At 37.9% G+C, this 11474-nt stretch overlaps 1 protein-coding gene across 2 annotated transcripts; it reads left to right on the top strand.

The window, feature by feature from the left end:
- Window positions 1-407: 407 nt before the first annotated feature.
- On the top strand, window positions 408-10800 carry PolZ1 (DNA polymerase zeta catalytic subunit). Of its 2 annotated transcripts, XM_070109179.1 has the most exons (18): window positions 416-653; window positions 724-953; window positions 1016-1269; window positions 1331-1563; window positions 1635-1847; window positions 1918-2194; window positions 2257-2376; window positions 2439-2864; window positions 2920-3004; window positions 3067-3198; window positions 3958-5195; window positions 5255-6102; window positions 6701-7189; window positions 7248-7582; window positions 8409-8627; window positions 8704-9579; window positions 9872-10099; window positions 10164-10800. In XM_070109179.1, exons 1-18 carry the CDS (start codon window positions 525-527, stop codon window positions 10567-10569), a joined length of 6738 nt encoding a protein of 2245 aa, XP_069965280.1. In that variant the 5' UTR covers window positions 416-524; the 3' UTR covers window positions 10570-10800. The 2 variants fall into 2 exon arrangements, with proteins under 2 accessions (XP_036219196.2, XP_069965280.1); XM_036363303.2 differs by lacking the exons at window positions 8409-8627; window positions 8704-9579 and having other exon boundaries at window positions 408-653.
- The last annotated feature ends 674 nt before the right edge of the window (window positions 10801-11474 follow it).

The following is an 11474-nucleotide window of genomic DNA, read 5'->3' as shown; positions in this document are numbered from 1 at the left end:
TAGAGATAAAAGCACAGTTTTGGTATAGTTGGGTCTACAATGTAGACTCTACATAAACGAAATGTATCGGGATTTATGTCCCACCAAGAAATGTTAGCTTGCCAGCATTCCGAAAAACTATTTTGGAAATGAGATCTTCCACTACTACAATAACAGCACTTAGAAATTAAAAGGTAGGTAAACATTTTGAAGTTACTTCAAGGAATTGGACTGTAGTATTTAACACATATGTTTAAAAAAATGTATAAATAATACTTGTTTTATATACAAACATTTTTTTAGTAAAGGAATTTAACCAGAATATACGCAGAAACATTTAAAGGAAAGATTTTTTGAAAATTTCTTATAGGTTTCTATTTCTAGGTTATTATTTCTCGCGGTGTACACAGCTGATAATAGGTGATTAATCAGCATTTATCGATACATTTCTATGAATATTTTGTTTACTATTGGTAAGGGTTGAAGGTTTCAAATGTTTTGGAACTAATTCCTTTATTTCACAACTATTAAATGAACGCGCCGAAATGAGCGAAGCAAAGGAAGATGCAGGTGTTTTCTCAGTGCGCCTGGTCATAGCGGATTTCTACATGGAAAAGCCAATATTCGGCTTCGATCCATGCTATTCGGAGTTTCGCGGCAAGGAAATTAAAAGGGTCAGTTATATTGAACATTTTTAATTTATTTCCTTAAAATTGTATTATTTGTGAAATTCATGATTTCCAGGTGCCAATAATTAGAATTTTTGGTTCTAGCGCTGATGGACGCAAAACGTGCATGCATGTCCACGGTGTTTTTCCATATTTCTATATACCTTACGAAGCAAAGGAGTTCGAATCCTTGAATAAAGCAATTTACCAAATTACGAGTAATGTTGACAAAGCAATTAATATTTCATTGGGACAGGCGTGTTCTAGTGCGATTCATGTATTCAAAGTGCAGCTGGTCAAGGGCATGTATGCTTAAAAACAGTCATTGTTAAGGGACTTTACAATTAATGTTTAAAATTACCTTTTAGTCCATTCTATGGATACCATCGCGGTGAACATCAGTTTCTTAAAATCTACATGTTTAATCCACGATTTGTGAGACGAGCGGCAAATTTGTTACAAAGTGGCGCGATTATGAATAAAAATTTTCACCCTTATGAATCACATGTACCCTATATTCTCCAGTTTATGATAGATTATAATTTATATGGTATGAGTTTTGTTCATATACCGCTTGATGTAGTGAAATTTCGCCAAGCCGGTGATGAGCATAACCTCAGAGGTAAGTTTTTTTACACAATACACTTACGAGCGGATATTTATATGATTCTTTGTACCAATAGAGTTCCAAGTTCCTGCGCTGAAGCAAGCACAGTTCCTTAATCCAACAGTGGCGAAAAAACAGTCAACTTGTGTATTTGAAGTGGATATCGGGTCAAATTTTATACTAAACCGTTTTCAACTCGCGTTGCGCAGTAATAACAGCAAAACACATTCGAATCCAGGTATCGAAGCCATTTGGAATGATGAACGTTTGCGTAGACAGAAGATGGCTGAAAGATCTGATGTTGACAAGGTAATGTAATTTGGGCATGTCTTTCGATTAAAGATTTGTGAAAGTCAATTTCTTGGTAATTGTTAATTTAGGTGCCTGATCTGGAGTTGCCGCCCACTCAGGAGCGTTACAATGTGCAACCAACAGAAAGCGATATTTTCCATCGGACCGTCTTGCAAAGCAAATTAATGGCATTAGAATTGTCTGTAACGGGAAATGTCAGTCAAGCTGATCAATCCACGAATTTGACGTTACAAACAAGTAATGCTAATTTTAGTTTAGTAATTTCTGGTGACAAAGAACAGGTACATTAAAGTTATATTTGTTCAAATGGTAGTAATGATCTAAAATTAACTTAAAATTTGTTGCGTTCAGAAACACACTTTCAATCTTCGCAAAATTATTGGTAATGCCATCTATCCAGAGGAATGTACACCTGACGAAAATTTAGTCGATGCCTCCTTCATTGAGAATCACGTCTCGCAAAATGGATTTCTACTAAGTAGTTCAGTAATACAATCCACAGCAACACCGCCTATTAACACGGAGACTGCTGATCGTAGGGATAACATTTTTTTGGATGACACTGTCGTTGATGAAGAATTATTTTCGAATTTCAAGGCAGACACGCCTAAACAATCTGATACTAGCCGTAAGTGAGAATTTATAAAAAACGCTCTGCTAACTGCAAGCATTGTCTTTTATCTCATTTAGTGGGTGCAGAAGATTTAGAATTGCTAGATATTCTACAACAGCTGGAAGAGCATGAGGAAGATGAAAATCAAATCGATTTAGACAGCACGCTTGCGCCACTAACACAAACGCACAAAAAATGTAAGAAATAATTATGATAAGGTATATAAAAAATACTAAATATTTACTAACAATTATAACAGTTGATCCTTCGCCAGAATTGCTGGACAAGCAAGTAATAGCGGCAGCTATGAGTCAACCATTGCCTGAATGCGACACCGATTCCGATACCAGTGAAAATGGCAATCTTCATGATTACTCCATAATTTTAGAGGATATGGATGAATTGATCTTAAAATTTACCCCCAGTCAACCAACCGAAGAAACTGATAATCAAACATGTCTGCCACAAATGGATGGTTCAGACGATTTATTGCCCAAGACACCAGTTAAAGGCGCAAGTAGTGCGAAAACAGGCAACAACCGAAATGTATTAACTTCACCACGAACGCCAAGGATCACTAACGGACCACATTTGTCACCGAAACGATCACCAAGAACCCCAAAGTCTAGTGCGAGTAAAAAGTATGCGCCATTACCGTTAACAATCACTTGTAAGAAACAAGAAAGTAAGTTGAAGTGCAAAGTTTCAAGAATAGTTGTAAAATAAAAAAACCGTTTTAGGAAATGTCGCAAAAGAAGTTCAAACAACTCCAGCCCGACATACAGTTTTAAGAAATTTAGATCTCGGCTCTTGTGATACTAAGAGGTTGGTCTTCCTCAGCTTTTTGATATTCATTTTAAATTAATTTCTAACTTTTAAATGTTCAGCACCAAAATGACCTTAAGCAAAAAACTGGCTTTAACTGCTTTGCGGCGAAAAAGTGTGGACTGGAGTCCAAGCTCAATGCAGGAACATATTACAGCAAGCAAAGAGCCAAGTGATGAGAGAAGCGTAAAACGGTGAATATTAAAAAATTCTCAATCTTCAAAAGAAGACTTAAGGGTGTATTCTGGTCTAGACGCCTAAATTTTAAGCATTTTTTAAACTAACATTTTTACAACAAAAACATTTTTACTATCTATTTTTTTTATATGATTTTTAGTGACATTTAAAAAATAGTAGTGATCTAAAACAAACACATTTATAAAAATTCTTCATTTGTAAAGATGTGGACATCGGATTGAACTTTTGCCAAAGAAAAAAATTCACAAACCAGCGTTGAAGTAAAAAAAAAAATGTTTTTATTTCCTTATTTTTTGACCTAGAATTTTTTAAAAATATTAAAAGTTCAAATTTTCAAAAATCCGGGGCAGGCACGATATAGAGATGTTTAATAAAGATTTCAAAGAAATCAGTTAAGTAGAACTTGAGATATCATGTCAACCACCTCAAAAAAAGTAGTTTCGAGAAAAATGCGTTTAAAGTTTCGTCGTCCACTAAACCCGTTCAGTTGCCAAGAGACTAAAACGGCTATAACGGAATAATTCGAATTTTAAATAATCATTTTAGGGAGATGTTTTCGAAGGTCTAAACTTTTAAAATCGATTTTTTCAAATTTCTAGACCCGAATACCCCCTTAAGATAATGTTAGAGCGAATTCAGTTTCAACAATAGTAAAACATGAAGTTTGAATTTGATTGTCAGATAAGATTGATCTGCTTACAATATACACTTATTCCATTGAAATTATTCATGTTTTTTTTTTGTTTTAACTTCAGTACACCAATTCGCCGCTCTCGAAGAACTATGGACTTGGACAGAACACACATTACATGCGAGCTAACGCCACGTAGAAAAAGTGAGCGAATTTTAAAAGTATACAGCATTGAAGAAGAAGAGAAACTGGTAAACGCGCCGGAAGGAACTCGGAAATATCGGTCTGTTGTATCTCCATTGAAAGTACAGAAGCAAAATAAAACCAAAGAGACATTATCAGATGCAAGTAAAAAAAGATGTCGGAACAAGTTGTCGAAATTTGCCCAAACAAAAAACCAAACGGAAGAGGTTTCGAGTAAAGTAAAACAAAAGAAAAGCCCGGTACCACGTCAGCATCAGACACGAAAGTGTGTAGTGAGAATTAGTAAAAGTCTAAAACAAAAAGCTTTAGATAATTCGAGTACTAATACTCCTGAACCATCAAATGTGATAACCCATAATAATAATAATGAAATCGCCGATGATCGACAGCTGGATTTAAGCAAGAGCACAATTTATACGAGCCCTCAACTTGATTTGAGCGAAGACAAAGAAAAGCGTCTACCAAATAATATAAGTCCGCAACTCAACGCAAGTGATAGCGATGAGATTGCAGCTTCAGACACGGAAGACGCGCCCACACCTATTAGCGCTAAACGTTTACGACGCAGCTTTCACCTGATACAACATAGAAGGATGCAGAAAAATGATGTTTCGAATAAATACATACACGAGACCACAAAAAGTGCCGATCACACCACGAAATCGTCGATCTCATCAACAGAAGCGTTTAAAATAGATACTGATGATGGTGTGGATATAGAAGATCCGCATATTCAAAGTTTCTATGATATATCATTTACCGACGATCTTAGTAGTCCACCAAATTTCAAAGAGATTTCAAGTCCAACTAAAGTGAATCTAGTAAAAGATGCCTCTTCTATTCCACTAATTAGTTATGAGTCTAATAATTCAATTCAATGCTGCCAACTACTTGAAAAAGTTCAAAACACAACCTCAAAGTCGAACTCAAGCACAATTTTGATTAATATCGAGCCTCTCTTAACAGAATCTGCATCGAATTCTGCAAAGCAATTAGTGCAGTTAACACCACTTAATTTGCCGCCAAGTTATGAAGAGGTATTGACGAGCTGTGTGAAGCTTGACATACCTGAATATGAATTTCAAAAGCCCTTCTATGGCAATCCCGATGACATAACGCGACTGAAGGAAGTCGGGCACATCGCGTTGCATATTCCAGGTAATTATTTATTTTATATTTTTAATTTTTATTTATTACTTTTGTTGTTCCAACATCAGGAAACACGCTAAACGACTGCGAAGAATTCAAAAGTGTTCTTGGTGATGAGCTAAAGGGTCTTACGGAGTGGCGTCGTCAGCAAATGCTTGCTATTAGTGGTCCTTCAGCACTCACCACACACTGCTCTCACCGAAATACTCAACGAATACGTGAATACTTTGCCGAAGCGAAGCGTGCAACGATCACACCTCAAATATGCCCGCCCACACGTCAAGAAGCTAAATTGTGGTTAAAAGCGCGCGATATGTTGGCCAAAAGCGAAACATGTGCTCAAAATAAAGTAACATTGGACGAAAGTCCCATAAAAGTGCGACGTCAAAAGACCACAATGATATTGAACGATGGTGGCGGAGGCTGTGATGACGATGAGGACGTGCTAAACAATACAAATTGCATCACATTAACACCGCCAACGCCGTTAGCGAATACGCAAAGATCCTCAAATGCAGCAAACACGACTGAAGAAGCGACAGCTAAGCCAAATTCGAATGTGAAATTGAAATTGCGCACGAAGCGCGCAAAGCTTTCTTTGAATAAGAAGCTAATAGCCTGTGCTAGTCCAGAAATGAGTGTGCTCTCGGCAAGTGACAGTTTGCAGTTATCACAAATTGCGCAAAGCACCAAAACTTTGAGCAGCGAGCAAGTTGTGGCCTCCAACGACACCACCATATCCAATGAAACCGTTTTAAATGCACTGAAACGAAATTCATTTCTTAAAGATTTGCAATCAAAAGCCGCACCATCGCCACATGAGCTCAGTTTTGGTTTGAGTAGCGCTTCGTTGGACAACACCTTTGGTTTCAAAGTGAATTTGGAAAATTTGCAGCAAGCCAAATCGGATGTGGAGGTAATATTTTCGATTAAAGATATTATTATTTATATACACATATATATATATAAATGGAAAGAGAGTTTTGTCCGCTCAGGGCATGTAATTGGCAGTGCATTTTTTGTAAGAAGGAATTCTCCAACAGATGAAGTTTTGGGGTGATACTTCTCCGGCGTATGAAAATTCGACTATACAAGCACTTTGGAAATGTGAAATAAAACGAAAAAGTATAGGTCCCGAATGGGTATGGTCAGTGATTTGAGCATTTTTTGCTTTTTAGACCCCTCAACGCCTTCAAAATCAGTAGGCCGTAGAATAAATAATAGCTCTTGAAATACTTCTCGTATTAAACGAACCACTAAATTCCTTTAGACAAATTACAAAAAATTATAATAAGGTTTCACAATAAGGGAGACTCCACGTCCAAAATTTAGGTAAGACAACATTAGCAGAGTCCAATTCCAGAAAGATTAAAGACGACCAAAATCAACTATATTTCTTACTGTTAAACAAAAAAATCAATGAATTAAAATTTTGATTACATATTTTTATACCCGTTTCATATTATATATTTTATGATGCAGAAGAGTACTGCTAAATGTCCACAATTTTCCAGTGCAATTATTTAACAACTATAATACTGGAGTTATTCGTGCCGACGCGTGGTAATTTGCTTCCCGATCCTGTACACGATGAAGTGCGTTGTCTCTTTTACGCCATTGAGCATCGTTCGCCAGCAACGCAAACCAAAGGCGCCACACTCCTACCACAAAATGATTGTGGCTGCATCATTGTTAAGGATATCGAAAGCGATAATGCTGGGCAAGACCATCACATGTACGGCACGGGTGGCAATAATGATGTAACGATGCGTTTCGTGAATACCGAAATCGAAGCATTAGAAGCGCTTGTAGAGTTGAGTATGCGCTGGGATCCGGATATCTATGGCGGTTACGAAATCGAGACGGCATCTTGGGGTTATGTTTTGGAACGTGGCAAGCATCTCGGTTTCAATATAGCGCCCCTGCTATCACGCGTGCCGACACAGAAAGTACGCGAATTTGTGGACGAAGATCGTGAGCATTTTACCGATTTGGATATCGAGGTGAGTGCGAATGTAATGTTTAAATGCTTAAGATGGTATATCTGCTCGTTCATTGTAGTTGAAATTGTGCGGGCGCATACTCTTGGATGTGTGGCGTTTAATGCGTTCGGAAATCGCGCTCACCTCATACACTTTCGAAAATGTCATGTATCATATTTTGCATAAACGCTGTCCGTCGCATAATCATCGTGCCCTCACCGAATGGTTTGAGGTGCCCTATACACGTTGGATAGTCATTGAATATTATGTGGAACGTGTACGTGGTACCTTGGCGCTGTTGGATCAACTGGATCTGATTGGCCGCACCAGTGAAATGGCAAAACTAATTGGCATACAATTTTATGAAGTCCTGTCACGTGGCTCACAATTTCGTGTGGAAAGTATGATGCTGAGGTAAGACGTTCTAAGTTGTTGCTAGCTTTAATAGTTTTTATTGTAGTACAAAGCATTCCCAAGGCGATTTTTAGGAGTTGACTGTTCTTGGCCGTATATAAATTTGGATTCGTTCCGGTAACATGGAACCGACTATCATTAGAGAAACTTTTATAGTTGTTTTTGTAGATGCAGAAAACATTCCCAAATAATTGTGAGTACTGCTGACCAGTTAGGGGACTTCGGTCGGATATAATTAGGGATCCATTCCAGTAATGTAGGCCCAATTGTTGTGAGAACAAAGAACAGTTAGGACGTACTGCATATTATATAAAAGGCTTCAAATAACAGTCTATCAGCAATTTGAGAGCAGCCTAAAGCTTCTACAACCCCTATTCGCCGGACAATACACTATTCGCACATATAAGTATTAGGAGTAGTGGAGAAATAAATGCTCATTTGGACATCTATCAATTATAGAAATATCAATATAGCACAGTTACCATACATATTCTATTGAATATTGTATCAGCCTAACCTTAGCTGACCATTCGTCCCGGTTTGGCCGGGACAGTCCGGATTCCGAGATAAGCGTTGAATAAAATTGTGTTGCTCTCTCACCTATTATATGTCGTGATTTTCAGTCAAGTATAATATGGAACAAATTGATGACTAAAAAAAACCGTCCCGGATTTGGCCGGGACAAATATGATCAGCTAAGCCTAACCTCTTAATTTGTATAAATTCTATAAAATACTTAATTCCTGATCGCAAATTTCTAATCCACTAATTGTAAATTATAAAACCCTACTTTTTGTAAAAAATATATTATCTCTCACTCTTTAAGGATAGCAAAACCGCGTAATCTTGTGCCGCTCTCACCGAGCGTACAACAGCGCGCTCACATGCGAGCGCCCGAGTACTTGCCGCTTATATTAGAGCCACAGTCGCGCTTCTATGCTGATCCAGTCATTGTATTGGACTTTCAAAGTCTGTATCCGAGTATGATTATAGCTTACAACTACTGTTTCTCCACTTGTTTGGGGCGTGTGGAGCATTTGGGGCAGTGAGTATACTTTTTTTTTTTTAATATTTTACATTTACAAGTCGGAGAATTTAAAAAACGCCTATTTCCTTTTCAGCTCCACGCCTTTTGAATTTGGCGCTTCACAGTTACGTGTCTCACCGACATTACTACGTCGTTTAATTGACGACGATCTCGTTACAATTTCGCCTTGCGGTGCTGTCTTTGTAAAAGCGTCGGTGCGCGAGGGTATTCTGCCGCGCATGCTTAGTGAAATATTAAACACGCGACAAATGGTTAAACAATCGATGAAATTAGATAAATCCAATTCGGCTCTTCAACGCATACTCCATTCACGTCAACTCGGTCTGAAACTGATGGCGAATGTGACATATGGCTATACGGCGGCGAATTTTAGTGGTCGCATGCCTGCCGTGGAAGTGGGAGATTCTGTTGTTGCGAAAGGCCGCGAGACACTCGAACGCGCCATTCGTATGGTGGAGACAAATGAAAAATGGCGTGTGCGTGTCGTTTATGGTGATACCGACTCGATGTTTGTGCAAGTGCCGGGACGCAATCGTGAACAAGCTTTCAAAATAGGAGAGGAAATCGCAGCAGCCGTCACCAAAGACAATCCACAACCGGTGAAATTAAAGCTGGAAAAGGTTTATCAACCCTGTATACTGCAAACTAAGAAACGTTACGTTGGCTATATGTATGAAACCGCGGATCAAGCGGAACCTGTCTATGAGGCGAAGGGTATTGAGACGGTGCGTCGGGATGGTTGTCCGGCTGTTGCAAAAATGCTAGAGAAAGTGTTGCGTATTCTTTTCGAAACGACAGATGTGAGCAAAATTAAACACTACGTTTGCCGTCAATTTAGTAAATTACTAGCTGGACGCGCCAATTTGCAAGATTTGATTTTTGCGAAGGAGTTTCGAGGACTGAATGGCTACAAACCAACCGCGTGTGTGCCAGCGCTCGAGTTGACGAGGTGCATATGTGAAAGTCTAAACTATTAATCCTTTTGTGCATAACTCGGTTCTTTTGTGGTATTCTAATATAATTTAGCTATTCGGTCAAGGTTTTTCTTATTTACAGCAAAGAAAAAAAACGAAACATAACCTCAAAAGTTGAGTTAGAGACTCTCTTACTCTATACACACATTTTGATAAATTAACTTTTATGATTTTCAAAAAATCTTATGTTCACAAAAGGGTTTATTTTAAATTTCAATATTAGCTCATATTTTAAATTTCTATCATTTGTACTTTTTTACCTTGCAGGCGATGGATACAAACCGATCCACGTCGTATACCGCGTTGTGGTGAGCGCGTTCCATTCATTATTGTTAATGGACCACCCGGTGTACCGCTAATCCGGCTCGTACGCAGTCCACATGAAGTTCTGGCTGATGAAGGCTTGAAAATCAACGCGATCTATTATATCACCAAAGCAATTATACCACCACTTAATCGCTGCTTGCTACTCATCGGCGCTGATGTGAATGAATGGTAAATATTTACATTTTTTATTTTATTTTTAATATTAATAATATAATAATTAATGCCTTTCCAGGTTCGCCAGCTTACCACGCAAATTACTTATCGTTCCACCAATTTGCACAGCCAACAAGCTGGCTTTCAATGTGGAGCAGCAGGCAAATCATGCGAAGAAGAGCACAATTTCACAATATTTCTCCGCCACAAATTGCATTGCCAGCTGTGGACGCCAGACAAAGCAGGGCATTTGCGAGGTGTGTGAACGGCAAACGCAACGCACCTTCGTCATATTGCACCAGAAAATGGCTAAAATTGAGCGAGGCTATCAATTGGTACAGCAGATATGTCAGGCATGTTGTGGTCGCGTGGGGGAGATCAAATGCAGTTCTCTAGATTGTCCAGTGTTGTATGTGAATGAGGTCAAACGTCGTGACTTGCAGCAAGTGGAACATATACGTAAACTGCTGGCAGAAAGATTTTAATTGTTTATCGGCAGCGATTGTATCCGGTTAAGCACTTTAACTTCAGCAGCATTCTCAAAATTATTTTCTGTTTTCTATTACAAGAACACGATTTTGCTTAAGATATAAATTAGTGTTAAGTGTTAGGTAATTTCATGTTATTGTAAGTATTCAACTATTTTAGCTAAAGTACCGTTTAATAGTACAATATATTTAAATGCTGAACAGTTTTACAACGGTTTCAAATGCAAATAGCATTTTTAAATTAACCTAAAACGCCACCAATTCGCAAGTCCTGAGTTCGATTCCAAAATATTTTGTAGAGTCTCCGACGTTTCCTTGGAGGTGTAACACACTTCGTGCCAAGCTTAATATTATATATACTCCGTTAGGGCTATAAAAATATTTGCTCTAATAGTGATGGTCACACAACCAGCTATGCCGAACCTTCGGGTGTACTTATGCCTTGAAGAAACTTCTAATAAATTTTATAAACCATTTGGGGGGTTGCTCCCTAAACACCTTACATTTTACATAAAAAATGAAGGTATTAACCTCAAATTACAGGGTAAGCTAAATAAAATATCTTGGAAAATTTGTATATATTACATACGTATATACATAGGTGGAAGAATAGAAAATTCATGTTTCAAAAAAATTTTTTAAAAAAATGTGAGGTTAGGACCGTTCAATGTTTGCTTAATTTAAGAAAACTTTCAAAATTATTTCTAATTCTCTACACACTTTGTATTAGAGATTAGAAACTCACATAACGGTCGTTGTTGTTGTATTAGTATCACATATTATTTAAATAATTTTGGGGAAATGTCGCTGAGGTAACATACCTGCATCGCAACCTGTTTGGGGTTATAAAAGCTTAACGTTTGTCGACTCTTATGCCTAGCTAACGGTATCAATATGCAAGT

The sequence above is a fragment of the Bactrocera oleae genome, chromosome 4, assembly GCF_042242935.1.
Source record: "Bactrocera oleae isolate idBacOlea1 chromosome 4, idBacOlea1, whole genome shotgun sequence".
Classification (NCBI taxonomy): Eukaryota; Metazoa; Arthropoda; class Insecta; order Diptera; family Tephritidae; genus Bactrocera; species Bactrocera oleae.
Note: the sequence above shows the minus strand (reverse complement) of the source record. Positions and strands in the feature narration are given on the sequence as shown.

Bases quoted from the DNA above. Each gene is read 5' to 3' on its own strand.
- PolZ1 (XM_070109179.1), top strand. From the start codon at position 525: ATGAGCGAAGCAAAGGAAGATGCAGGTGTTTTCTCAGTGCGCCTGGTC. The intron at 1,270-1,330 runs GTAAGTTTTTTT...TTGTACCAATAG, and splicing joins TGATGAGCATAACCTCAGAG to AGTTCCAAGTTCCTGCGCTG. The intron at 6,103-6,700 runs GTAATATTTTCG...ACAATTTTCCAG, and splicing joins AAGCCAAATCGGATGTGGAG to TGCAATTATTTAACAACTAT.